This window comes from Dendrobates tinctorius, unplaced genomic scaffold (assembly GCF_039654945.1).
Source record: "Dendrobates tinctorius isolate UK_male_01 unplaced genomic scaffold, ASM3965494v1 ptg000010l, whole genome shotgun sequence".
NCBI classification, from domain to species: Eukaryota; Metazoa; Chordata; class Amphibia; order Anura; family Dendrobatidae; genus Dendrobates; species Dendrobates tinctorius.
Genome location: NW_027361678.1, coordinates 13,926,996 through 13,952,229, shown reverse-complemented (window position 1 = coordinate 13,952,229; position 25,234 = coordinate 13,926,996). Strand labels below are relative to the sequence as shown.

The 25,234-nt window shown below is 59.6% G+C and overlaps 1 protein-coding gene across 4 annotated transcripts in view; it reads right to left on the bottom strand.

Moving 5' to 3' along the window:
- The window catches only part of VIPAS39 (VPS33B interacting protein, apical-basolateral polarity regulator, spe-39 homolog), a 39,748-nt gene extending 14,637 nt beyond the window's left edge, over positions 1-25,111 (bottom strand). Inside the window, exons 1-14 of one of the 4 annotated variants that reach the window (XM_073587249.1) lie at positions 24,706-25,111; positions 5,824-5,923; positions 5,572-5,706; positions 5,352-5,390; positions 5,218-5,282; positions 5,078-5,134; positions 4,895-4,987; positions 4,149-4,182; positions 1,195-1,297; positions 855-882; positions 707-783; positions 515-590; positions 266-397; positions 148-189 (exon numbers count right to left, since the gene is read on the bottom strand). In XM_073587249.1, the coding sequence (XP_073443350.1) occupies positions 148-189; positions 266-397; positions 515-590; positions 707-783; positions 855-882; positions 1,195-1,297; positions 4,149-4,182; positions 4,895-4,987; positions 5,078-5,134; positions 5,218-5,282; positions 5,352-5,390; positions 5,572-5,706; positions 5,824-5,923; positions 24,706-24,801 (1,077 nt within the window). In that variant the 5' untranslated portion in view covers positions 24,802-25,111. Of the gene's footprint in view, positions 1-147; positions 190-265; positions 398-514; positions 591-706; positions 784-854; positions 883-1,194; positions 1,298-4,148; positions 4,183-4,894; positions 4,988-5,077; positions 5,135-5,217; positions 5,283-5,351; positions 5,391-5,571; positions 5,707-5,823; positions 5,924-10,842; positions 10,897-22,322; positions 22,496-24,705 lie in introns of those variants that run through there. The other 3 variants (XM_073587240.1, XM_073587259.1, XM_073587267.1) reach the window with 3 other exon arrangements.
- Between the last annotated feature and the right edge of the window lie 123 nt (positions 25,112-25,234).

The window sequence follows — 25,234 nt, the reverse complement described above, 5'->3', positions numbered from 1 at the left end:
GCCCACGAACACGACCAACGGTGCACTCACACACAGCACCTGCTAATACACTGCCTGCAGCTGTACAGTCCGCTGAAAGTACCACCACTGCACCAGCCTTCACACCACCATCTGCAGAGGCCCTCAATTGCCCCAGGTTCCGCTCACCTTGAAGGTTTTCCGTAGGTTGATGGGACTGCTGAATGTACCCTGCAGAGAGACAGCAATGAAACTACAGCGCAGGGAACCATGGATCCCCCAGAGGCACTGCATTGGCACCACTCACCTCTGCTTCAGAGTAGTGGTAGATACAAGCGTAGAACAGGGTTGTGACCAGCGGCATGAAGAGGAGCGAGGCTTTCCGGGGGTATTTGCGGAAGAGCTCCTGACCCGAGGCCTCCAGGTGTTTGTCATTTGCCTATAAGAACAATGGTACACCATCCTTAATACCCAGAGTGGGGGACGTCCAATATAGAGATCGAGTGGGGTCAGAAATATAAGCTCTCACAAATACATGGGGGGATACGGCGCTCACCTCAATGATGATCTGTCTTTCCAGCAGAGTGTAGTGGTCCTGTACATGAGTGGCATCCTCATAAGAAAAGGGCAGGCTGGCAGGAGAAGAGGTCACAAGTCAGAGCAGTGACCATCATCCTACATAGCTTTGCCTATAGAGAATATAGGTGGTCTGCACCCAGAATAGGTGGGCATCACTCCGCTCACTGACCTGATGCACTTACTCTTCAGGAAATCTCTGCGCTCCTCAGCCCCTGGGATGTCCAGGTGCTCCCTGTATTTACACATCTGAGGGCACAATCTGTATCATTAGCGGCACACAGAACAAGATTGCCCCCGATCACAGTGCGGATACTCACCGCCAGCTCCTCTGTCCACTCTAGGAATCTGGGGATCAGAAAAAGAAGCACATGAAGAACCGAAGAGGCAAGAGTTCACATTCATCTTACCCTGGATGCTTCAGCTGTCAGGACACACCGACCACTGTACCCCCACCAGCTGTCTGCACCCCCAATCACAGAGGCCTCCCCACCCACTATCACTGCTCTCCCCAGCTATCAGCACTCCTCGTCACGCTGTGGTGCGCCCCGCCCCCTCATCCCAAAGAACCTCTAGCCATGTCTCCACCTCCCCCCAAAAGGCCCCTCATCATGGAGGCGCGACCCAGGAGCCCTCATTAGAACGCCCGCATGGCCTCACCTGAGAAGCTCCGTCAGAAGAAGCTGATCTGAGGTCTCCTTCAGGAAATGAACAAAATGTCTCAGAGCAACTTGTCTGATCTTCAGCTCCCGAAACAGGATGTCTGTGAAAAGGGCACCGTGACATAGCTACAGATGGGCTCCATGACCACATCACATGGGGAGGACAGACTGGTGCTACAAGTGCTTCTCACAAAATTAAAATATCATCAAAAAGTTTATTTATTTCAGTTCTTCAATACAAAAAGTGAAACTCATAAATTATATAGAGTCATTACAAGCAGAGTGATCTATTTGACGTGGTCTAAGGCCTGTTTCACACTTCAGTTTTTGTCCATCAGTCAAGATCTGCCGTTTTGCAAAAAAAACGGATCCGCTATTTTGTTTGGCGGCTCCGTTTTTTTTCCCATTGAGTTGCATTACCGGCGGATCTTGACGGACGGCCATCCGTTGGATCCGTTTTTTTGCGGATTCGGCAAAATTTTGCCGTCCGCCGACATGCCCGAACGGAGCATGTACCGTTTTTTTTTTTTTTTTTCCTCTCTCTCTCTCTCGTTTCTCCTTGTGGAGAGTGACATGCCAGCTCTGGCTTGTCAAGGTAAGGAGGCTTATTCGCCGTGCAATGCTCCTCTGGGAAAATAATATGCAAATTGCCTGTTCAGAGAAAAAGAGGACTTGAACTCGATGGCGCCACCTGTTGGTAGTAGCGATCCTACAAGTCACAATCAACCCTTTAACAAGTCTTTAGCGAGCTTTTATCCTAAGTCATATTACAAGACTCGTTAAAGGGTTGATTGTGACTTGTAGGATCGCTACTAGCAACAGGTGGCGCTATAGAGTTCAAGTCCTCTTTTCACTGAAGAGGCAATTTGCATACTATTTCACGTGTTTATTTCTGTTAATGTTGATGATTATGGCTTAAAGCCAATGAAAACCCCAAAATCATTCTCTCAGTAAATTAGAATACTTTATAACACCAGCTTGAAAAATGATTTTAAATTGGAACTGTTGGCCTACTGAAATGTATGTTCAGTAAATGCACTCAATACTTGGTTGGGGCTCCTTTTGCATCAATTACTGCATCAATGCGGCGTGGCATGGAGGCGATCAGCCTGTGGCACTGCTGAGGTGTTATGGAAGCCCAGGTTGCTTTGTTAGCAGCCTTCAGTCTGCATTGTTGGGTCTGGTGTCTCTCATCTTCCTCCTGACAATACTCCATAGATTCTCTATGGGGTTAAGGTCAGGCGAGTTTTCTGCCAATCAAGCGCAGTGATACTGTTGTTTTTACACCAGGTATTGGTACTTTTGGCAGTGTGGACAGATGCCAAGTCCTGCTGGAGAATTAAATGTTCATCTCCAAAAAGCTTGTTGGCAGAGGGAAGCATGAAGTGCTCTAAAATTTCCTGGTAAACAACTGCACTGACTTTAGTCTTGGTAAAACACAGTGGACCTACACCAGCAGATGACATGGCTCCCCAAACCATCACTGATTGTGGAAACTTCACACTAGACCTCCAGCAGCTTGGATTGTGGCCTCTCCACTCTTCCTCCAGACTCTGGGACCTTGATTTCCAAATGAAAAGCAAAATTTACTTTCATCTGAACACAACACCCTGGACCACTGAGCAACAGTCCAGTTCTTTTTCTCCTTGCCCAGGTAAGACGCTTCTGGCGTCTATTGGTCATGAGTGGGTGACACAAGGAATGCGACACTTGTAGCCCATATCCTGGATACGTCTGTGTGTGGTGGTTCTTGATGCAATGACTCCAGCAGCAATCCACTCCTTGTGAATCTCCCCCAAATTTTTGAATGGCCTTTTCTTAAAAATCCTTTCAGGGCTGCAGTTATCCCAGTTGCTTGTGCACCTTTTTCTACCACACTTTTTCCTTCCACTCAATTTCCCATTACTATGCTTGGATACAGCACTCTGTAAACAGCCAGCTTCTTTAGCAATGATATTTTGTGGCTTCCCTCCTTGTTGAGTGTGTCAATGACTTCCTTCTGGACATCTGTCAGGTCAGCAGTCTTCCCCATGATTGTGGAGCTACTGAAACAAACTAAGGGATCTTTTTAAACACTTAGGAAGCCTTTGCAGGTGTTTTTTGTTAATTATTCTAATTTACTGAGATAATGACTTTTGGGTTTTCATTGGCTTTAAGTCATAATCATCAACATTAACAGAAATAAACATGTGAAATAGATCACTCTGTTTGTAATGACTCTATATAATATAAGAGTTTCACTTTTTATATTGAAGAACTGAAATAAATTAAAGGGAATCTGTCACCCTTTTTTTCGTCTTGCAGCTGCCGGCATAGACATCGGGGGCTTATCTACAGCATTCTGTAGTGCTGTAGATAAGCCTCCGATGTAACCTGAAAGATAAGAAAAACACGTTATATTATACTCACTGGGGTGGGCGGTCCGGTTCGGTGGGCGTTGCGGACCGGTCCGACGCCTCCCTTCTTCATGCGATGACATCCTCTTCTCCCGTCCTGAAATGGCTCCGGCGCCTGCGCACTGCAGAATTCTGCTCTGCCCTCAACAGGGCAGAGCAATGCGCCTGCGCCGGAGCCATTTCAGGACGGGAGAAGAGGATGTCATCGCATGAAGAAGGGAGGCGTCGGACCGGTCCGCAACGCCCACCGAACCGGACCGCCCACCCCAGTGAGTATAATATAACGTGTTTTTCTTATCTTTCAGGTCACATCGGAGGCTTATCTACAGCACTACAGAATGCTGTAGAAAAGCCCCCGATGTCTATGCCGGCAGCTGCAAGACGAAAAAAAGGGTGACAGATTCCCTTTAACTTTGTGATGATATTCTAATTTTGTGGGAAGCGCTTATAAGTCCACGTCTTACAACGAGGATGAACAGACACCAGACTGGCACATGGGGAAGATGATTAGCATACACGGCACAATTACAGACTGGCAGGTAAAAAGGGAACTCACCAGAACAAAGTGTCCTCTTCAAGAAGATTAACACCTGCGATCAGGGGAGAAGGAAGAAGCAGTTGTGTGACAGCGAGATTTGCTCCTAGATCGGAACATATTTGGCACATCAAGGGAGAGGGGGCATGGCGTGTACGTCTACGGCACAGCACGGGGGGTGCACAGCGTGTACGTCTACGACACAGCAAAATGGGGGGGAGCACAGCATGTAGTCTATGGCACAGCACAGGGTGGTGCAGAGAGTGTACGTCTACAGCACAGCACGGTGTGGTGCAGAGCATGTACGTCTACAGCACAGCACGGGGTAGTGCAGAGCGGGTACGTCTACAACACAGCAAAATGGGGAGGTAGCACAACATGGGGGGAGAGCACAGCATGTACGTCTATGGCACAGCACGGGGTGGTGCACAGCGTGTACTTCTACAGCACAGCAAAAGGGAGAAGCACAATATGAACATCTACAGCACAGCAAAGGAGGGAAGCACAGCGCGAACGCCTACGACAGCACGGGGGAGGGGGAGCACAACGTGTATGTCTACAGCATAGCACGATGTGCCCTCCAATACACACACACCGCACTGCAGATATACACGCTGTGTCCCCCGGCAGACTGCACCGCAGATATACTCATTTCAATCATTCACCACTTTTCTTTCTTGGTGATGTTAACTGAATGTTGAGGAATTTATATATGTGTTTATTACAGATTGTTCAGTATGGTTGGCCGGGGGGGGCACGTGACTTACCGCTGTGATGACATTGCCATCATGGAGTCGCACGGCCTCGTCCAATAAGTGCAGCTTGTCCTTCAGTGAGCGGAACCTCTCCATGGAGCACATCTGAGGGACATAGAGCAGGGTAGTTAGTGGTGCTCGTGGTGGGTTACGGCGGTGCTCGAGGAGTACAGTGCCACCTGCCTATGGCTGTACCTTGCCACGCTGCATCCTCCGCACAGACTCCTCAATGCTCCAGTCTCCACTGTAATCCTGCAATAAACCAGAGATGAGAACACATGGTGTGATGGTGGCCCCACCACACCCTATGTCCTGTCCCATCCTGCACTCAGTACCTGGTACTCAGACTTGGGTTTGCGCAGCTCCGGAGCCACGTACTTAATATTTGTATCTAAAAGAGCTGAAAGATAAAGAGGTCAGACGATCTGGAGTCGGCACAAGAAGACCCCTGGTCACAAAACGTACGTACCATCCGAGAAGGACTGGAAGCTGCTGGGCCTCGATCTCACTGAGGAGATAAGAGCGTAAAGTCACAGAGAGAAAAAAAGAAAAAAAAAAAAAAAAAAAAGAGGGTCACCCGTCCTCAAGGGCAACCCACCACCAACACAGGGCCAAAGTCTGCCTGTACTGCGCCCGAGCACGGAGCAGAGATGGCCAGTGCCACTACTGAACAGAGGGCTGCTGTTCACCTCTGAATAGGCTGCTGAAGGACCCCGGCCGGGGAAAGGAGGAGCCCGAACCTTCAGACCGTGATTTATCTGATGGAAAACTTCTGGGCTCGGAGTCCCGTATGCTGGAAGACTCCTGGATGGACCAAGATATACCTGAGAGGAGAGACACAAGAGGTCACGAGATACCACATTATGGCATCATGTGATCGGCGACCTGTGAATGATGCAGGGTAATGGTGGGTGCGGGTAATGGTAGGTGACAGCACTTACTCCCCACAGGCTCCCCACTCCAGGTGAACTTCTCCCACTCCTCATCATCCTCATCCACGAAGGCTTTTATACTGTTCACTGCACGTTTAGACTCCTTCAACTACAAGAGAGAAAAGATGGGAGGAGGCAGTGGAGCTGACTGGTAAGAGGAGGAGTAGACAGGGGAGCTGAACAGCATGAGTAGGAGTCAAGGGAGCTGACCGGTGTGAGGAGGAAACATGGGAATTGACCAGTGTGAGGGGGAGGAGGAGACACAGGAGCTGACACGTGTGTTTAGAAAGAGAAGGAGACAGGGGAGCTGACCCATGTGAGGAGGAGGAGACAGGGGAGCTGACCCGTGTGAGGAGGAGGAGGAGACAGGGGAGCTGACCCGTGTGAGGAGGAGGAGGAGACAGGGGAGCTGACCCGTGTGAGGAGGAGGAGGAGACAGGGGAGCTGACCCGTGTGAGGAGGAGGAGGAGACAGGGGAGCTGACCCGTGTGAGGAGGAGGAGGAGACAGGGGAGCTGACCCGTGTGAGGAGGAGGAGGAGACAGGGGAGCTGACCCGTGTGAGGAGGAGGAAGAGACAGGGGAACTGACCCGTGTGAGGAGGAGGAAGAGACAGGGGAACTGACCCGTGTGAGGAGGAGGAAGAGACAGGGGAACTGACCCGTGTGAGGAAGTGGAAGAGACGGGGAACTGACCCGTGTGAGGAAGAGGAAGAGACAGGGGAACTGACGCGTGTGAGGAGGAGGAAGAGACAGGGGAACTGACCCGTGTGAGGAGGAGGAGGAGACAGGGGAGCTGACCCGCGTGAGGACACAGGGGAGCTGGCCCAGGTGAGGAGGATCTAGAGAGCTGACCGGTGTGAAAAGGAAGAGGAGACAAGCTGACCGGTGTGAAAAGGAGGAGGAGACAGGGGAACTGACCCGTGTGAGGACACAAGGGAGCTGACCCATGTGAGGAGGAGGAGGAGACAGGGAAGCTGACCCGTGTGAGGAGGAGGAGGAGACAGGGGAACTGACCCGTGTGAGGAGGAGGAGGAGGAGACAGGGGAACTGACCCGTGTGAGGAGGAGGAGGAGGAGACAGGGGAACTGACCCGTGTGAGGAGGAGGAGGAGGAGACAGGGGAACTGACCCGTGTGAGGAGGAGGAGGAGGAGACAGGGGAACTGACCCGTGTGAGGAGGAGGAGGAGGAGACAGGGGAACTGACCCGTGTGAGGAGGAGGAGGAGGAGACAGGGGAACTGACCCGTGTGAGGAGGAGGAGGAGGAGACAGGGGAACTGACCCGTGTGAGGAGGAGGAGGAGGAGACAGGGGAACTGACCCGTGTGAGGAGGAGGAGGAGGAGACAGGGGAACTGACCCGTGTGAGGAGGAGGAGGAGGAGACAGGGGAACTGACCCGTGTGAGGAGGAGGAGGAGGAGACAGGGGAACTGACCCGTGTGAGGAGGAGGAGGAGGAGACAGGGGAACTGACCCGTGTGAGGAGGAGGAGGAGGAGACAGGGGAACTGACCCGTGTGAGGAGGAGGAGGAGGAGACAGGGGAACTGACCCGTGTGAGGAGGAGGAGGAGGAGGAGACAGGGGAGCTGACCCGTGTGAGGAGGAGGAGGAGACGGAGACAGGGGAGCTGACCCGTGTGAGGAGGAGGAGGAGACAAGGGAGCTGACCCGTGTGAGGAGGAGGAGGAGGAGGAGACAGGGGAGCTGACCCGTGTGAGGAGGAGGAGGAGGAGGAGACAGGGGAACTGACCCGTGTGAGGAGGAGGAGGAGGAGGAGACAGGGGAGCTGACCCGTGTGAGGAGGAGGAGGAGGAGACAGGGGAGCTGACCCGTGTGAGGAGGAGGAGACAGGGGAGCTGACCCGTGTGAGGAGGAGGAGACAGGGGAGTTGACCCGTGTGAGGAGGAGGAGACAGGGGAGCTGACCCGTGTGAGGAGGAGGAGGAGGAGACAAGGGAGCTGACCCGTGTGAGGAGGAGGAGGAGACAGGGGAGCTGACCCGTTTGAGGAGGAGGAGGAGACAGGGGAGCTGACCCGTGTGAGGAGGAGGAGGAGGAGACAGGGGAGCTGACCCGTGTGAGGAGGAGGAGACAGGGGAGCTGACCCGTGTGAGGAGGAGGAGGAGACAGGGGAGCTGACCCGTGTGAGGAGGAGGAGACAGGGGAGCTGACCCGTGTGAGGAGGAGGAGGAGACAAGGGAGCTGACCTGTGTGAGGAGGAGGAAACAGGAGAGCTAACCCGCGTGAGGAGGAGGAGACCGGGGAACTGACCCGTGTGAGGACACAAGGGAGCTGACCCGTGTGAGGAGGAGACAGGGGAGCTGACCCGTGTGAGGAGGAGGAGACAGGGGAGCTGACCCGTGTGAGGAGGAGGAGACAGGGGAGCTGACCCGTGTGAGGAGGAGGAGACAGGGGAGCTGACCCGTGTGAGGAGGAGGAGACAGGGGAGCTGACCCGTGTGAGGAGGAGGAGACAGGGGAGCTGACCCGTGTGAGGAGGAGGAGGAGGAGACAGGGGAGCTGACCCGTGTGAGGAGGAGGAGGAGGAGGAGACGGGAGCTGACCCGTGTGAGGAGGAGGAGGAGGAGGAGACAGGGGAGCTGACCCGTGTGAGGAGGAGGAGGAGGAGACAGGGGAGCTGACCCGTGTGAGGAGGAGGAAACAGGAGAGCTAACCCGCGTGAGGAGGAGGAGACCGGCGAACTGACCCGTGTGAGGACACAAGGGAGCTGACCCGTGTGAGGAGGAGGAGACAGGGGAGCTGACCCGTGTGAGGAGGAGGAGACAGGGGAGCTGACCCGTGTGAGGAGGAGGAGACAGGGGAGCTGACCCGTGTGAGGAGGAGGAGACAGGGGAGCTGACCCGTGTGAGGAGGAGGAGACAGGGGAGCTGACCCGTGTGAGGAGGAGGAGACAGGGGAGCTGACCCGTGTGAGGAGGAGGAGACAGGGGAGCTGACCCGTGTGAGGAGGAGGAGACAGGGGAGCTGACCCGTGTGAGGAGGAGGAGACAGGGGAGCTGACCCGTGTGAGGAGGAGGAGACAGGGGAGCTGACCCGTGTGAGGAGGAGGAGACAGGGGAGCTGACCCGTGTGAGGAGGAGGAGACAGGGGAGCTGACCCGTGTGAGGAGGAGGAGACAGGGGAGCTGACCCGTGTGAGGAGGAGGAGACAGGGGAGCTGACCCGTGTGAGGAGGAGGAGACAGGGGAGCTGACCCGTGTGAGGAGGAGGAGACAGGGGAGCTGACCCGTGTGAGGAGGAGGAGACAGGGGAGCTGACCCGTGTGAGGAGGAGGAGACAGGGGAGCTGACCCGTGTGAGGAGGAGGAGACAGGGGAGCTGACCCGTGTGAGGAGGAGGAGACAGGGGAGCTGACCCGTGTGAGGAGGAGGAGACAGGGGAGCTGACCCGTGTGAGGAGGAGGAGACAGGGGAGCTGACCCGTGTGAGGAGGAGGAGACAGGGGAGCTGACCCGTGTGAGGAGGAGGAGACAGGGGAGCTGACCCGTGTGAGGAGGAGGAGACAGGGGAGCTGACCCGTGTGAGGAGGAGGAGACAGGGGAGCTGACCCGTGTGAGGAGGAGGAGACAGGGGAGCTGACCCGTGTGAGGAGGAGGAGACAGGGGAGCTGACCCGTGTGAGGAGGAGGAGACAGGGGAGCTGACCCGTGTGAGGAGGAGGAGACAGGGGAGCTGACCCGTGTGAGGAGGAGGAGACAGGGGAGCTGACCCGTGTGAGGAGGAGGAGACAGGGGAGCTGACCCGTGTGAGGAGGAGGAGACAGGGGAGCTGACCCGTGTGAGGAGGAGGAGACAGGGGAGCTGACCCGTGTGAGGAGGAGGAGACAGGGGAGCTGACCCGTGTGAGGAGGAGGAGACAGGGGAGCTGACCCGTGTGAGGAGGAGGAGACAGGGGAGCTGACCCGTGTGAGGAGGAGGAGACAGGGGAGCTGACCCGTGTGAGGAGGAGGAGACAGGGGAGCTGACCCGTGTGAGGAGGAGGAGACAGGGGAGCTGACCCGTGTGAGGAGGAGGAGACAGGGGAGCTGACCCGTGTGAGGAGGAGGAGACAGGGGAGCTGACCCGTGTGAGGAGGAGGAGACAGGGGAGCTGACCCGTGTGAGGAGGAGGAGACAGGGGAGCTGACCCCTGTGAGGAGGAGGAGACAGGGGAGCTGACCCGTGTGAGGAGGAGGAGACAGGGGAGCTGACCCGTGTGAGGAGGAGACAGGGGAGTTGGCCCAGGTGAGGAGGAGACAGGGGAGCTGACCGGTGTGAAAAGTATGAGGAGACCGGGGAACTGACCCATGTGAGGACACAAGGAAGCTGACCTGTGAGGAGGAGGAGACAGGGGAGCTGACCGGTGTGAAAAGGAGGAGGAGGAGAGAGGGGAGCTGACCCGTGTGAGGAGGAGGAGACAGGGAAGCTGTCCGGTGTGAGGAGGAGACAGGGGAGCTGTCCCGTGTGAGGAGGAGGAGGAGACAGGGGAACTGACCCGTGTGAGGAGGAGGAGGAGACAGGGGAACTGACCCGTGTGAGGAGGAGAAGGAGACAGGGGAACTGACCCGTGTGAGGAGGAGAAGGAGACAGGGGAACTGACCCGTGTGAGGAGGAGGAGGAGACAGGGGAACTGACCCGTGTGAGGAGGAGGAGGAGACAGGGGAACTGACCCGTGTGAGGAGGAGGAGGAGACAGGGGAACTGACCCGTGTGAGGAGGAGGAGGAGGAGACAGGGGAACTGACCCGTGTGAGGAGGAGGAGGAGACAGGGGAACTGACCCGTGTGAGGAGGAGGAAGAGACAGGGGAACTGACCCGTGTGAGGAGGAGGAAGAGACAGGGGAACTGACCCGTGTGAGGAGGAGGAAGAGACAGGGGAGCTGACCCGTGTGAGGAGGAGGAGGAGACAGGGGAGCTGACCCGTGTGAGGAGGAGGCAGGGGAGCTGACCAATGTGAAGAGGAGGAGACAGGGGAACTGACCCATATAAGGAGGAGGAGACAGGAAAGCTGACCAATGTGAAGAGGAGGAGACAGGGGAACTGACCTGGCTGAGGAGAAGGAAGAGACAGGGGAACTGACCCATATGAGGAGGAGACAGGGGAGCTGACCAGTGTGAAAAGGAGACAGGGAAGCTGTCCCATGTGAGGAGGAGGATATAGGGGAGCTGACCCGTGTGAGGAGGAAGAGGAGACAGGGGAGCTGTCCCATGTGAGGAGGAGGAGGAAACAGGGGAGCTGACCCATGCGAGGAGGAGACAGGGGAGCTGACCCATGCGAGGAGGAGGAGACAGGGGAGCTGACCCATGCGAGGAGGAGGAGACAGGGGAGCTGACCCATGCGAGGAGGAGGAGACAGGGGAGCTGACCCATGCGAGGAGGAGGAGACAGGGGAGCTGACCCATGCGAGGAGGAGGAGACAGGGGAGCTGACCCATGCGAGGAGGAGGAGACAGGGGAGCTGACCCATGCGAGGAGGAGGAGACAGGGGAGCTGTCCCATGTCAGGAGGAGAAGACAGGGGAGCTGTGCCATGTGAGGAGGAGGAGACAGGGGAGCTGACCCGCGTGAGGAGGAGGAGACAGGGGAGCTGACCCGCGTGAGGAGGAGGAGGCGGGTAGCTGACCAGCGGGAGGAGGAGGAGACGAGGAGCTGACCTGCATGAGGAGGAGGAGACAGGGGAGCTGACCCCTGTGAGGAGGAGAAGGAGACAGGGGAGCTGACCCCTGTGAGGAGGAGGAGACAGGGGAGCTGACCCGTGTGAGGAGGAGGAGACAGGGGAGCTGACCCGTGTGAGGAGGAGGAGACAGGGGAGCTGACCCGTGTGAGGAGGAGGAGACAGGGGAGCTGACCCGTGTGAGGAGGAGGAGACAGGGGAGCTGACCCGTGTGAGGAGGAGGAGACAGGGGAGCTGACCCGTGTGAGGAGGAGGAGACAGGGGAGCTGACCCGTGTGAGGAGGAGGAGACAGGGGAGTTGGCCCAGGTGAGGAGGAGACAGGGGAGCTGACCGGTGTGAAAAGTATGAGGAGACCGGGGAACTGACCCATGTGAGGACACAAGGAAGCTGACCCGTGAGGAGGAGGAGACAGGGGAGCTGACCGGTGTGAAAAGGAGGAGGAGGAGAGAGGGGAGCTGACCCGTGTGAGGAGGAGGAGACAGGGAAGCTGTCCGGTGTGAGGAGGAGACAGGGGAGCTGTCCCGTGTGAGGAGGAGGAGGAGACAGGGGAACTGACCCGTGTGAGGAGGAGGAGGAGACAGGGGAACTGACCCGTGTGAGGAGGAGAAGGAGACAGGGGAACTGACCCGTGTGAGGAGGAGGAGGAGACAGGGGAACTGACCCGTGTGAGGAGGAGGAGGAGACAGGGGAACTGACCCGTGTGAGGAGGAGGAGGAGACAGGGGAACTGACCCGTGTGAGGAGGAGGAGGAGGAGACAGGGGAACTGACCCGTGTGAGGAGGAGGAGGAGACAGGGGAACTGACCCGTGTGAGGAGGAGGAAGAGACAGGGGAACTGACCCGTGTGAGGAGGAGGAAGAGACAGGGGAACTGACCCGTGTGAGGAGGAGGAAGAGACAGGGGAACTGACCCGTGTGAGGAGGAGGAAGAGACAGGGGAGCTGACCCGTGTGAGGAGGAGGAGGAGACAGGGGAGCTAACCCGTGTGAGGAGGAGGCAGGGGAGCTGACCAATGTGAAGAGGAGGAGACAGGGGAACTGACCCATATAAGGAGGAGGAGACAGGAAAGCTGACCAATGTGAAGAGGAGGAGACAGGGGAACTGACCTGGCTGAGGAGAAGGAAGAGACAGGGGAACTGACCCATATGAGGAGGAGACAGGGGAGCTGACCAGTGTGAAAAGGAGACAGGGAAGCTGTCCCATGTGAGGAGGAGGATATAGGGGAGCTGACCCGTGTGAGGAGGAAGAGGAGACAGGGGAGCTGTCCCATGTGAGGAGGAGGAGGAAACAGGGGAGCTGACCCATGCGAGGAGGAGACAGGGGAGCTGACCCATGCGAGGAGGAGGAGACAGGGGAGCTGACCCATGCGAGGAGGAGGAGACAGGGGAGCTGACCCATGCGAGGAGGAGGAGACAGGGGAGCTGACCCATGCGAGGAGGAGGAGACAGGGGAGCTGACCCATGCGAGGAGGAGGAGACAGGGGAGCTGACCCATGCGAGGAGGAGGAGACAGGGGAGCTGACCCATGCGAGGAGGAGGAGACAGGGGAGCTGTCCCATGTCAGGAGGAGAAGACAGGGGAGCTGTGCCATGTGAGGAGGAGGAGACAGGGGAGCTGACCCGCGTGAGGAGGAGGAGACAGGGGAGCTGACCCGCGTGAGGAGGAGGAGGCGGGTAGCTGACCAGCGGGAGGAGGAGGAGACGAGGAGCTGACCTGCATGAGGAGGAGGAGACAGGGGAGCTGACCCCTGTGAGGAGGAGAAGGAGACAGGGGAGCTGACCCCTGTGAGGAGGAGGAGACAGGGGAGCTGACCCCTGTGAGGAGGAGACAGGGGAACTGACCCGTGTGAGGAGGAGGAGGAGACAGGGGAGCTGACCCGTGTGAGGAGGAGGAGGAGGAGGAGACAGGGGAGCTGACCCGTGTGAGGAGGAGGAAACAGGAGAGCTGACCCGCGTGAGGAGGAGGAGACCGGGGAACTGACCCGTGTGAGGACACAAGGGAGCTGACCCGTGTGAGGAGGAGGAGACAGGGGAGCTGACCCGTGTGACGAGGAGGAGACAGGGGAGCTGACCCGTGTGACGAGGAGGAGACAGGGGAGCTGACCCGTGTGACGAGGAGGAGACAGGGGAGCTGACCCGTGTGAGGAGGAGGAGACAGGGGAGCTGACCCGTGTGAGGAGGAGGAGACAGGGGAGCTGACCCGTGTGAGGAGGAGGAGACAGGGGAGCTGACCCGTGTGAGGAGGAGGAGACAGGGGAGCTGACCCGTGTGAGGAGGAGGAGACAGGGGAGCTGACCCGTGTGAGGAGGAGGAGACAGGGGAGCTGACCCGTGTGAGGAGGAGGAGACAGGGGAGCTGACCCGTGTGAGGAGGAGGAGACAGGGGAGCTGACCCCTGTGAGGAGGAGGAGACAGGGGAGCTGACCCGTGTGAGGAGGAGGAGACAGGGGAGCTGACCCGTGTGAGGAGGAGGAGACAGGGGAGTTGGCCCAGGTGAGGAGGAGACAGGGGAGCTGACCGGTGTGAAAAGTATGAGGAGACCGGGGAACTGACCCATGTGAGGACACAAGGAAGCTGACCTGTGAGGAGGAGGAGACAGGGGAGCTGACCGGTGTGAAAAGGAGGAGGAGGAGAGAGGGGAGCTGACCCGTGTGAGGAGGAGGAGACAGGGAAGCTGTCCGGTGTGAGGAGGAGACAGGGGAGCTGTCCCGTGTGAGGAGGAGGAGGAGACAGGGGAACTGACCCGTGTGAGGAGGAGGAGGAGACAGGGGAACTGACCCGTGTGAGGAGGAGAAGGAGACAGGGGAACTGACCCGTGTGAGGAGGAGAAGGAGACAGGGGAACTGACCCGTGTGAGGAGGAGAAGGAGACAGGGGAACTGACCCGTGTGAGGAGGAGGAGGAGACAGGGGAACTGACCCGTGTGAGGAGGAGGAGGAGACAGGGGAACTGACCCGTGTGAGGAGGAGGAGGAGACAGGGGAACTGACCCGTGTGAGGAGGAGGAGGAGACAGGGGAACTGACCCGTGTGAGGAGGAGGAGGAGACAGGGGAACTGACCCGTGTGAGGAGGAGGAAGAGACAGGGGAACTGACCCGTGTGAGGAGGAGGAAGAGACAGGGGAACTGACCCGTGTGAGGAGGAGGAAGAGACAGGGGAGCTGACCCGTGTGAGGAGGAGGAGGAGACAGGGGAGCTGACCCGTGTGAGGAGGAGGCAGGGGAGCTGACCAATGTGAAGAGGAGGAGACAGGGGAACTGACCCATATAAGGAGGAGGAGACAGGAAAGCTGACCAATGTGAAGAGGAGGAGACAGGGGAACTGACCTGGCTGAGGAGAAGGAAGAGACAGGGGAACTGACCCATATGAGGAAGAGACAGGGGAGCTGACCAGTGTGAAAAGGAGACAGGGAAGCTGTCCCATGTGAGGAGGAGGATATAGGGGAGCTGACCCGTGTGAGGAGGAAGAGGAGACAGGGGAGCTGTCCCATGTGAGGAGGAGGAGGAAACAGGGGAGCTGACCCATGCGAGGAGGAGACAGGGGAGCTGACCCATGCGAGGAGGAGGAGACAGGGGAGCTGACCCATGCGAGGAGGAGGAGACAGGGGAGCTGACCCATGCGAGGAGGAGGAGACAGGGGAGCTGACCCATGCGAGGAGGAGGAGACAGGGGAGCTGACCCATGCGAGGAGGAGGAGACAGGGGAGCTGACCCATGCGAGGAGGAGGAGACAGGGGAGCTGACCCATGCGAGGAGGAGGAGACAGGGGAGCTGTCCCATGTCAGGAGGAGAAGACAGGGGAGCTGTGCCATGTGAGGAGGAGGAGACAGGGGAGCTGACCCGCGTGAGGAGGAGGAGACAGGGGAGCTGACCCGCGTGAGGAGGAGGAGGCGGGTAGCTGACCAGCGGGAGGAGGAGGAGACGAGGAGCTGACCTGCATGAGGAGGAGGAGACAGGGGAGCTGACCCCTGTGAGGAGGAGAAGGAGACAGGGGAGCTGACCCCTGTGAGGAGGAGGAGACAGGGGAGCTGACCCGTGTGAGGAGGAGGAGACAGGGGAGCTGACCCGTGTGAGGAGGAGGAGACAGGGGAGCTGACCCGTGTGAGGAGGAGGAGACAGGGGAGCTGACCCATGTGAGGAGGAGGAGACAGGGGAGCTGACCCGTGTGAGGAGGAGGAGACAGGGGAGCTGACCCGTGTGAGGAGGAGGAGACAGGGGAGCTGACCCGTGTGAGGAGGAGACAGGGGAGTTGGCCCAGGTGAGGAGGAGACAGGGGAGCTGACCGGTGTGAAAAGTATGAGGAGACCGGGGAACTGACCCATGTGAGGACACAAGGAAGCTGACCCGTGAGGAGGAGGAGACAGGGGAGCTGACCGGTGTGAAAAGGAGGAGGAGGAGAGAGGGGAGCTGACCCGTGTGAGGAGGAGGAGACAGGGAAGCTGTCCGGTGTGAGGAGGAGACAGGGGAGCTGTCCCGTGTGAGGAGGAGGAGGAGACAGGGGAACTGACCCGTGTGAGGAGGAGGAGGAGACAGGGGAACTGACCCGTGTGAGGAGGAGGAGGAGACAGGGGAACTGACCCGTGTGAGGAGGAGAAGGAGACAGGGGAACTGACCCGTGTGAGGAGGAGGAGGAGACAGGGGAACTGACCCGTGTGAGGAGGAGGAGGAGACAGGGGAACTGACCCGTGTGAGGAGGAGGAGGAGACAGGGGAACTGACCCGTGTGAGGAGGAGGAGGAGACAGGGGAACTGACCCGTGTGAGGAGGAGGAGGAGACAGGGGAACTGACCCGTGTGAGGAGGAGGAAGAGACAGGGGAACTGACCCGTGTGAGGAGGAGGAAGAGACAGGGGAACTGACCCGTGTGAGGAGGAGGAAGAGACAGGGGAGCTGACCCGTGTGAGGAGGAGGAGGAGACAGGGGAGCTAACCCGTGTGAGGAGGAGGCAGGGGAGCTGACCAATGTGAAGAGGAGGAGACAGGGGAACTGACCCATATAAGGAGGAGGAGACAGGAAAGCTGACCAATGTGAAGAGGAGGAGACAGGGGAACTGACCTGGCTGAGGAGAAGGAAGAGACAGGGGAACTGACCCATATGAGGAGGAGACAGGGGAGCTGACCAGTGTGAAAAGGAGACAGGGAAGCTGTCCCATGTGAGGAGGAGGATATAGGGGAGCTGACCCGTGTGAGGAGGAAGAGGAGACAGGGGAGCTGTCCCATGTGAGGAGGAGGAGGAAACAGGGGAGCTGACCCATGCGAGGAGGAGACAGGGGAGCTGACCCATGCGAGGAGGAGGAGACAGGGGAGCTGACCCATGCGAGGAGGAGGAGACAGGGGAGCTGACCCATGCGAGGAGGAGGAGACAGGGGAGCTGACCCATGCGAGGAGGAGGAGACAGGGGAGCTGACCCATGCGAGGAGGAGGAGACAGGGGAGCTGTCCCATGTCAGGAGGAGAAGACAGGGGAGCTGTGCCATGTGAGGAGGAGGAGACAGGGGAGCTGACCCGCGTGAGGAGGAGGAGACAGGGGAGCTGACCCGCGTGAGGAGGAGGAGGCGGGTAGCTGACCAGCGGGAGGAGGAGGAGACGAGGAGCTGACCTGCATGAGGAGGAGGAGACAGGGGAGCTGACCCCTGTGAGGAGGAGAAGGAGACAGGGGAGCTGACCCCTGTGAGGAGGAGGAGACAGGGGAGCTGACCCCTGTGAGGAGGAGACAGGGGAACTGACCCGTGTGAGGAGGAGGAGGAGACAGGGGAGCTGACCCGTGTGAGGAGGAGGAGGAGGAGGAGACAGGGGAGCTGACCCGTGTGAGGAGGAGGAAACAGGAGAGCTGACCCGCGTGAGGAGGAGGACACAAGGGAGCTGACCCGTGTGACGAGGAGGAGACAGGGGAGCTGACCCGTGTGACGAGGAGGAGACAGGGGAGCTGACCCGTGTGACGAGGAGGAGACAGGGGAGCTGACCCGTGTGACGAGGAGGAGACAGGGGAGCTGACCCGTGTGACGAGGAGGAGACAGGGGAGCTGACCCGTGTGACGAGGAGGAGACAGGGGAGTTGGCCCAGGTGAGGAGGAGACAGGGGAGCTGACCGGTGTGAAAAGTATGAGGAGACCGGGGAACTGACCCATGTGAGGACACAAGGAAGCTGACCCGTGAGGAGGAGGAGACAGGGGAGCTGACCGGTGTGAAAAGGAGGAGGAGGAGAGAGGGGAGCTGACCCGTGTGAGGAGGAGGAGACAGGGAAGCTGTCCGGTGTGAGGAGGAGACAGGGGAGCTGTCCCGTGTGAGGAGGAGGAGGAGACAGGGGAACTGACCCGTGTGAGGAGGAGGAGGAGACAGGGGAACTGACCCGTGTGAGGAGGAGGAGGAGACAGGGGAACTGACCCGTGTGAGGAGGAGAAGGAGACAGGGGAACTGACCCGTGTGAGGAGGAGGAGGAGACAGGGGAACTGACCCGTGTGAGGAGGAGGAGGAGACAGGGGAACTGACCCGTGTGAGGAGGAGGAGGAGACAGGGGAACTGACCCGTGTGAGGAGGAGGAGGAGACAGGGGAACTGACCCGTGTGAGGAGGAGGAGGAGACAGGGGAACTGACCCGTGTGAGGAGGAGGAAGAGACAGGGGAACTGACCCGTGTGAGGAGGAGGAAGAGACAGGGGAACTGACCCGTGTGAGGAGGAGGAAGAGACAGGGGAGCTGACCCGTGTGAGGAGGAGGAGGAGACAGGGGAGCTAACCCGTGTGAGGAGGAGGCAGGGGAGCTGACCAATGTGAAGAGGAGGAGACAGGGGAACTGACCCATATAAGGAGGAGGAGACAGGAAAGCTGACCAATGTGAAGAGGAGGAGACAGGGGAACTGACCTGGCTGAGGAGAAGGAAGAGACAGGGGAACTGACCCATATGAGGAGGAGACAGGGGAGCTGACCAGTGTGAAAAGGAGACAGGGAAGCTGTCCCATGTGAGGAGGAGGATATAGGGGAGCTGACCCGTGTGAGGAGGAAGAGGAGACAGGGGAGCTGTCCCATGTGAGGAGGAGGAGGAAACAGGGGAGCTGACCCATGCGAGGAGGAGACAGGGGAGCTGACCCATGCGAGGAGGAGGAGACAGGGGAGCTGACCCATGCGAGGAGGAGGAGACAGGGGAGCTGACCCATGCGAGGAGGAGGAGACAGGGGAGCTGACCCATGCGAGGAGGAGGAGACAGGGGAGCTGACCCATGCGAGGAGGAGGAGACAGGGGAGCTGTCCCATGTCAGGAGGAGAAGACAGGGGAGCTGTGCCATGTGAGGAGGAGGAGACAGGGGAGCTGACCCGCGTGAGGAGGAGGAGACAGGGGAGCTGACCCGCGTGAGGAGGAGGAGGCGGGTAGCTGACCAGCGGGAGGAGGAGGAGACGAGGAGCTGACCTGCATGAGGAGGAGGAGACAGGGGAGCTGACCCCTGTGAGGAGGAGAAGGAGACAGGGGAGCTGACCCCTGTGAGGAGGAGGAGACAGGGGAGCTGACCCCTGTGAGGAGGAGACAGGGGAACTGACCCGTGTGAGGAGGAGGAGGAGACAGGGGAGCTGACCCGTGTGAGGAGGAGGAGGAGGAGGAGACAGGGGAGCTGACCCGTGTGAGGAGGAGGAAACAGGAGAGCTGACCCGCGTGAGGAGGAGGACACAAGGGAGCTGACCCGTGTGACGAGGAGGAGACAGGGGAGCTGACCCGTGTGACGAGGAGGAGACAGGGGAGCTGACCCGTGTGACGAGGAGGAGACAGGGGAGCTGACCCGTGTGACGAGGAGGAGACAGGGGAGCTGACCCGTGTGACGAGGAGGAGACAGGGGAGCTGACCCGTGTGACGAGGAGGAGACAGGGGAGCTGACCCGTGTGACGAGGAGGAGACAGGGGAGCTGACCCGTGTGACGAGGAGGAGACAGGGGAGCTGACCCGTGTGACGAGGAGGAGACAGGGGAGCTGACCCGTGTGACGAGGAGGAGACAGGGGAGCTGACCCGTGTGACGAGGAGGAGACAGGGGAGCTGACCCGTGTGACGAGGAGGAGACAGGGGAGCTGACCCGTGTGACGAGGAGGAGACAGGGGAGCTGACCCGTGTGACGAGGAGGAGACAGGGGAGCTGACCCGTGTGACGAGGAGGAGACAGGGGAGCTGACCCGTGTGACGAGGAGGAGACAGGGGAGCTGACCCGTGTGACGAGGAGGAGACAGGGGAGCTGACCCGTGTGACGAGGAGGAGACAGGGGAGCTGACCCGTGTGACGAGGAGGAGACAGGGGAGCTGACCCGTGTGACGAGGAGGAGACAGGGGAGCTGACCCGTGTGACGAGGAGGAGACAGGGGAGCTGACCCGTGTGACGAGGAGGAGACAGGGGAGCTGACCCGTGTGACGAGGAGGAGACAGGGGAGCTGACCCGTGTGACGAGGAGGAGACAGGGGAGCTGACCCGTGTGACGAGGAGGAGACAGGGGAGCTGACCCGTGTGACGAGGAGGAGACAGGGGAGCTGACCCGTGTGACGAGGAGGAGACAGGGGAGCTGACCCGTGTGACGAGGAGGAGACAGGGGAGCTGACCCGTGTGACGAGGAGGAGACAGGGGAGCTGACCCGTGTGACGAGGAGGAGACAGGGGAGCTGACCCGTGTGACGAGGAGGAGACAGGGGAGCTGACCCGTGTGACGAGGAGGAGACAGGGGAGCTGACCCGTGTGACGAGGAGGAGACAGGGGAGCTGACCCGTGTGACGAGGAGGAGACAGGGGAGCTGACCCGTGTGACGAGGAGGAGACAGGGGAGCTGACCCGTGTGACGAGGAGGAGACAGGGGAGCTGACCCGTGTGACGAGGAGGAGACAGGGGAGCTGACCCGTGTGACGAGGAGGAGACAGGGGAGCTGACCCGTGTGACGAGGAGGAGACAGGGGAGCTGACCCGTGTGACGAGGAGGAGACAGGGGAGCTGACCCGTGTGACGAGGAGGAGACAGGGGAGCTGACCCGTGTGACGAGGAGGAGACAGGGGAGCTGACCCGTGTGACGAGGAGGAGACAGGGGAGCTGACCCGTGTGACGAGGAGGAGACAGGGGAGCTGACCCGTGTGACGAGGAGGAGACAGGGGAGCTGACCCGTGTGACGAGGAGGAGACAGGGGAGCTGACCCGTGTGACGAGGAGGAGACAGGGGAGCTGACCCGTGTGACGAGGAGGAGACAGGGGAGCTGACCCGTGTGACGAGGAGGAGACAGGGGAGCTGACCCGTGTGACGAGGAGGAGACAGGGGAGCTGACCCGTGTGACGAGGAGGAGACAGGGGAGCTGACCCGTGTGACGAGGAGGAGACAGGGGAGCTGACCCGTGTGACGAGGAGGAGACAGGGGAGCTGACCCGTGTGACGAGGAGGAGACAGGGGAGCTGACCCGTGTGACGAGGAGGAGACAGGGGAGCTGACCCGTGTGACGAGGAGGAGACAGGGGAGCTGACCCGTGTGACGAGGAGGAGACAGGGGAGCTGACCCGTGTGACGAGGAGGAGACAGGGGAGCTGACCCGTGTGACGAGGAGGAGACAGGGGAGCTGACCCGTGTGACGAGGAGGAGACAGGGGAGCTGACCCGTGTGACGAGGAGGAGACAGGGGAGCTGACCCGTGTGACGAGGAGGAGACAGGGGAGCTGACCCGTGTGACGAGGAGGAGACAGGGGAGCTGACCCGTGTGACGAGGAGGAGACAGGGGAGCTGACCCGTGTGACGAGGAGGAGACAGGGGAGCTGACCCGTGTGACGAGGAGGAGACAGGGGAGCTGACCCGTGTGACGAGGAGGAGACAGGGGAGCTGACCCGTGTGACGAGGAGGAGACAGGGGAGCTGACCCGTGTGACGAGGAGGAGACAGGGGAGCTGACCCGTGTGACGAGGAGGAGACAGGGGAGCTGACCCGTGTGACGAGGAGGAGACAGGGGAGCTGACCCGTGTGACGAGGAGGAGACAGGGGAGCTGACCCGTGTGACGAGGAGGAGACAGGGGAGCTGACCCGTGTGACGAGGAGGAGACAGGGGAGCTGACCCGTGTGACGAGGAGGAGACAGGGGAGCTGACCCGTGTGACGAGGAGGAGACAGGGGAGCTGACCCGTGTGACGAGGAGGAGACAGGGGAGCTGACCCGTGTGACGAGGAGGAGACAGGGGAGCTGACCCGTGTGAGGAGGAGGAGACAGGGGAGCTGACCCGTGTGAGGAGGAGGAGGAGGAGGAGGAGGAGACAGGGGAACTGACCCGTGTGAGGAGGAGGAGGAGGAGACAGGGGAACTGACCCGTGTGAGGAGGAGGAGGAGACAGGGGAACTGACCCGTGTGAGGAGGAGGAGGAGACAGGGGAACTGACCCGTGTGAGGAGGAGGAGGAGACAGGGGAACTGACCCGTGTGAGGAGGAGGAGGAGACAGGGGAACTGACCCGTGTGAGGAGGAGGAGGAGACAGGGGAACTGACCCGTGTGAGGAGGAGGAGGAGACAGGGGAACTGACCCGTGTGAGGAGGAGGAGGAGACAGGGGAACTGACCCGTGTGAGGAGGAGGAGGAGACAGGGGAACTGACCCGTGTGAGGAGGAGGAGGAGACAGGGGAACTGACCTGTGTGAGGAGGAGGAGGAGACAGGGGAACTGACCCGTGTGAGGAGGAGGAGGAGACAGGGGAACTGACCTGTGTGAGGAGAAGGAGGAGACAGGGGAGCTGACCCGTGTGAGGAGGAGGAGGAGACAGGGGAGCTAACCCGTGTGAGGAGGAGGCAGGGGAGCTGACCAATGTGAAGAGGAGGAGGAGACAGGGGAACTGACCCATATAAGGAGGAGGAGACAGGAGAGCTGACCAATGTGAAGAGGAGGAGGAGACAGGGGAACTGACCTGTCTGAGGAGAAGGAAGAGACAGGGGAACTGACCCATATGAGGAGGAGACAGGGGAGCTGACCAGTGTGAAAAGGAGACAGGGAAGCTGTCCCATGTGAGGAGGAGGATACAGGGGAGCTGACCCATGTGAGGAGGAAGAGGAGACAGGGGAGCTGTCCCATGTGAGGAGGAGGAGGAAACAGGGGAGCTGACCCATGCGAGGAGACAGGGGAGCTGACCCATGCGAGGAGGAGGAGACAGGGGAGCTGACCCATGCGAGGAGGAGGAGACAGGGGAGCTGACCCATGCGAGGAGGAGGAGACAGGGGAGCTGACCCATGCGAGGAGGAGGAGACAGGGGAGCTGACCCATGCGAGGAGGAGGAGACAGGGGAGCTGACCCATGCGAGGAGGAGGAGACAGGGGAGCTGTCCCATGTCAGGAGGAGGAGACAGGGGAGCTGTGCCATGTGAGGAGGAGGAGACAGGGGAGCTGACCCGCGTGAGGAGGAGGAGACAGGGGAGCTGATCCGCGTGAGGAGGAGGCGGGTAGCTGACCAGCGGGAGGAGGAGGAGACGAGGAGCTGACCCGTGTGAGGAGGAGGAGACAGGGGAGCTGACCCCTGTGAGGAGGAGAAGGAGACAGGGGAGCTAACCCCTGTGAGGAGGAGGAGGAGATGGGGAGCTGACCCCTGTGAGGAGGAGGAGACAGGGAAGATGACCCGTGTGAGGAGGAGGAGACAGGGGAGCTGTCCCGTGTGAGGAGGAGGAGACAGGGGAACTGACCCGTGTGAGGAGGAGGAGGAGACAGGGGAACTGACCCGTGTGAGGAGGAGGAGGAGACAGGGGAAATGACCCGTGTGAGGAGGAGGAGGAGACAGGGGAACTGACCCGTGTGAGGAGGAGGAGGAGGAGACAGGGGAACTGACCCGTGTGAGGAGGAGGAGGAGACAGGGGAACTGACCCGTGTGAGGAGGAGGAGGAGGAGACAGGGGAACTGACCCGTGTGAGGAGGAGGAGGAGGAGACAGGGGAACTGACCCGTGTGAGGAGGAGGAGGAGGAGACAGGGGAACTGACCCGTGTGAGGAGGAGGAGGAGGAGACAGGGGAACTGACCCGTGTGAGGAGGAGGAGGAGGAGACAGGGGAACTGACCCGTGTGAGGAGGAGGAGGAGGAGACAGGGGAACTGACCCGTGTGAGGAGGAGGAGGAGGAGACAGGGGAACTGACCCGTGTGAGGAGGAGGAGGAGACAGGGGAACTGACCCGTGTGAGGAGGAGGAGGAGACAGGGGAACTGACCCGTGTGAGGAGGAGGAGACAGGGGAACTGACCCGTGTGAGGAGGAGGAGACAGGGGAGCTAACCCGTGTGAGGAGGAGGCAGGGGAGCTGACCAATGTGAAGAGGAGGAGGAGACAGGGGAACTGACCTGTCTGAGGAGAAGGAAGAGACAGGGGAACTGACCCATATAAGGAGGAGGAGACAGGAGAGCTGACCAATGTGAAGAGGAGGAGGAGACAGGGGAACTGACCTGTCTGAGGAGAAGGAAGAGACAGGGGAACTGACCCATATGAGGAGGAGACAGGGGAGCTGACCAGTGTGAAAAGGAGACAGGGAAGCTGTCCCATGTGAGGAGGAGGATACAGGGGAGCTGACCCATGTGAGGAGGAAGAGGAGACAGGGGAGGTGTCCCATGTGAGGAGGAGGAGGAAACAGGGGAGCTGACCCATGCGAGGAGACAGGGGAGCTGACCCATGCGAGGAGGAGGAGACAGGGGAGCTGACCCATGCGAGGAGGAGGAGACAGGGGAGCTAACCCATGCGAGGAGGAGGAGACAGGGGAGCTGACCCATGCGAGGAGGAGGAGACAGGGGAGCTGACCCATGCGAGGAGGAGGAGACAGGGGAGCTGTCCCATGTCAGGAGGAGGAGGAGACAGGGGAGCTGACCCGTGTGAGGAGGAGGAGACAGGGGAGCTGACCCGCGTGAGGAGGAGGAGGCGGGTAGCTGACCAGCGGGAGGAGGAGGAGACGAGGAGCTGACCCGTGTGAGGAGGAGGAGACAGGGGAGCTGACCCCTGTGAGGAGGAGAAGGAGACAGGGGAGCTAACCCCTGTGAGGAGGAGACAGGGGAGCTGACCCCTGTGAGGAGGAGGAGATGGGGAGCTGACCCCTGTGAGGAGGAGGAGATGGGGAGCTGACCCCTGTGAGGAGGAGGAGACAGGGAAGATGACCCCTGTGAGGAGGAGGAGACAGGGGAGCTGACCCCTGTGAGGAGGAGACAGGGGAGCTGTCCCCTGTGAGGAGGAGACAGGGGGCTGTCCCATGTGAGGAGGAGGAGACAGGGGAGCTGACCCGTTAGAGGAGGAGGCTGACCCGTGTGAGGAGGGATGATGATTGGCGATTACCTGAGACAGTCCATCTTCATCGTCATCTTCGAAAGTGAAGGCCTTGCATTTGGAGCCGTGCCAGTACTCCTCCTCGTCCGGTTTCGGCCGGGACATTTCATCTAGGAGGGATCCTGTCGGACACAGCAGACGCCGGCCCGAGACAAGACACACAGATCACGTGATAGACAGGACAAGCAGGCGGAGTTGGGGACACCTCGCCCCAGTGCACTCTGGGCTCAGTAGTTCCCGCAATGTCACACAGCGTTTCTATAGTAAATGTTATAAACTACTACTCCCGACATGCCCCGCGACAGCTGCATTCATCCCTCTCCGTACTCCATTCTCGGCGCTTGTTCTGGGTAAAGTAGCGGATAGTAAGGGCTCATACCCACTTGCGAGAGAAATACATGTACCCACACGCTCCGGTCCGAGTGCCGGCGGTTTTCATGCCAGAGACAGCAGTTGTGGATCTGAGGGCTTACTGACTGACCACAAGTAAGATGGCCACCGGGACCTCGGAACTTCACGAGCTGATTTTGGTCTCCGA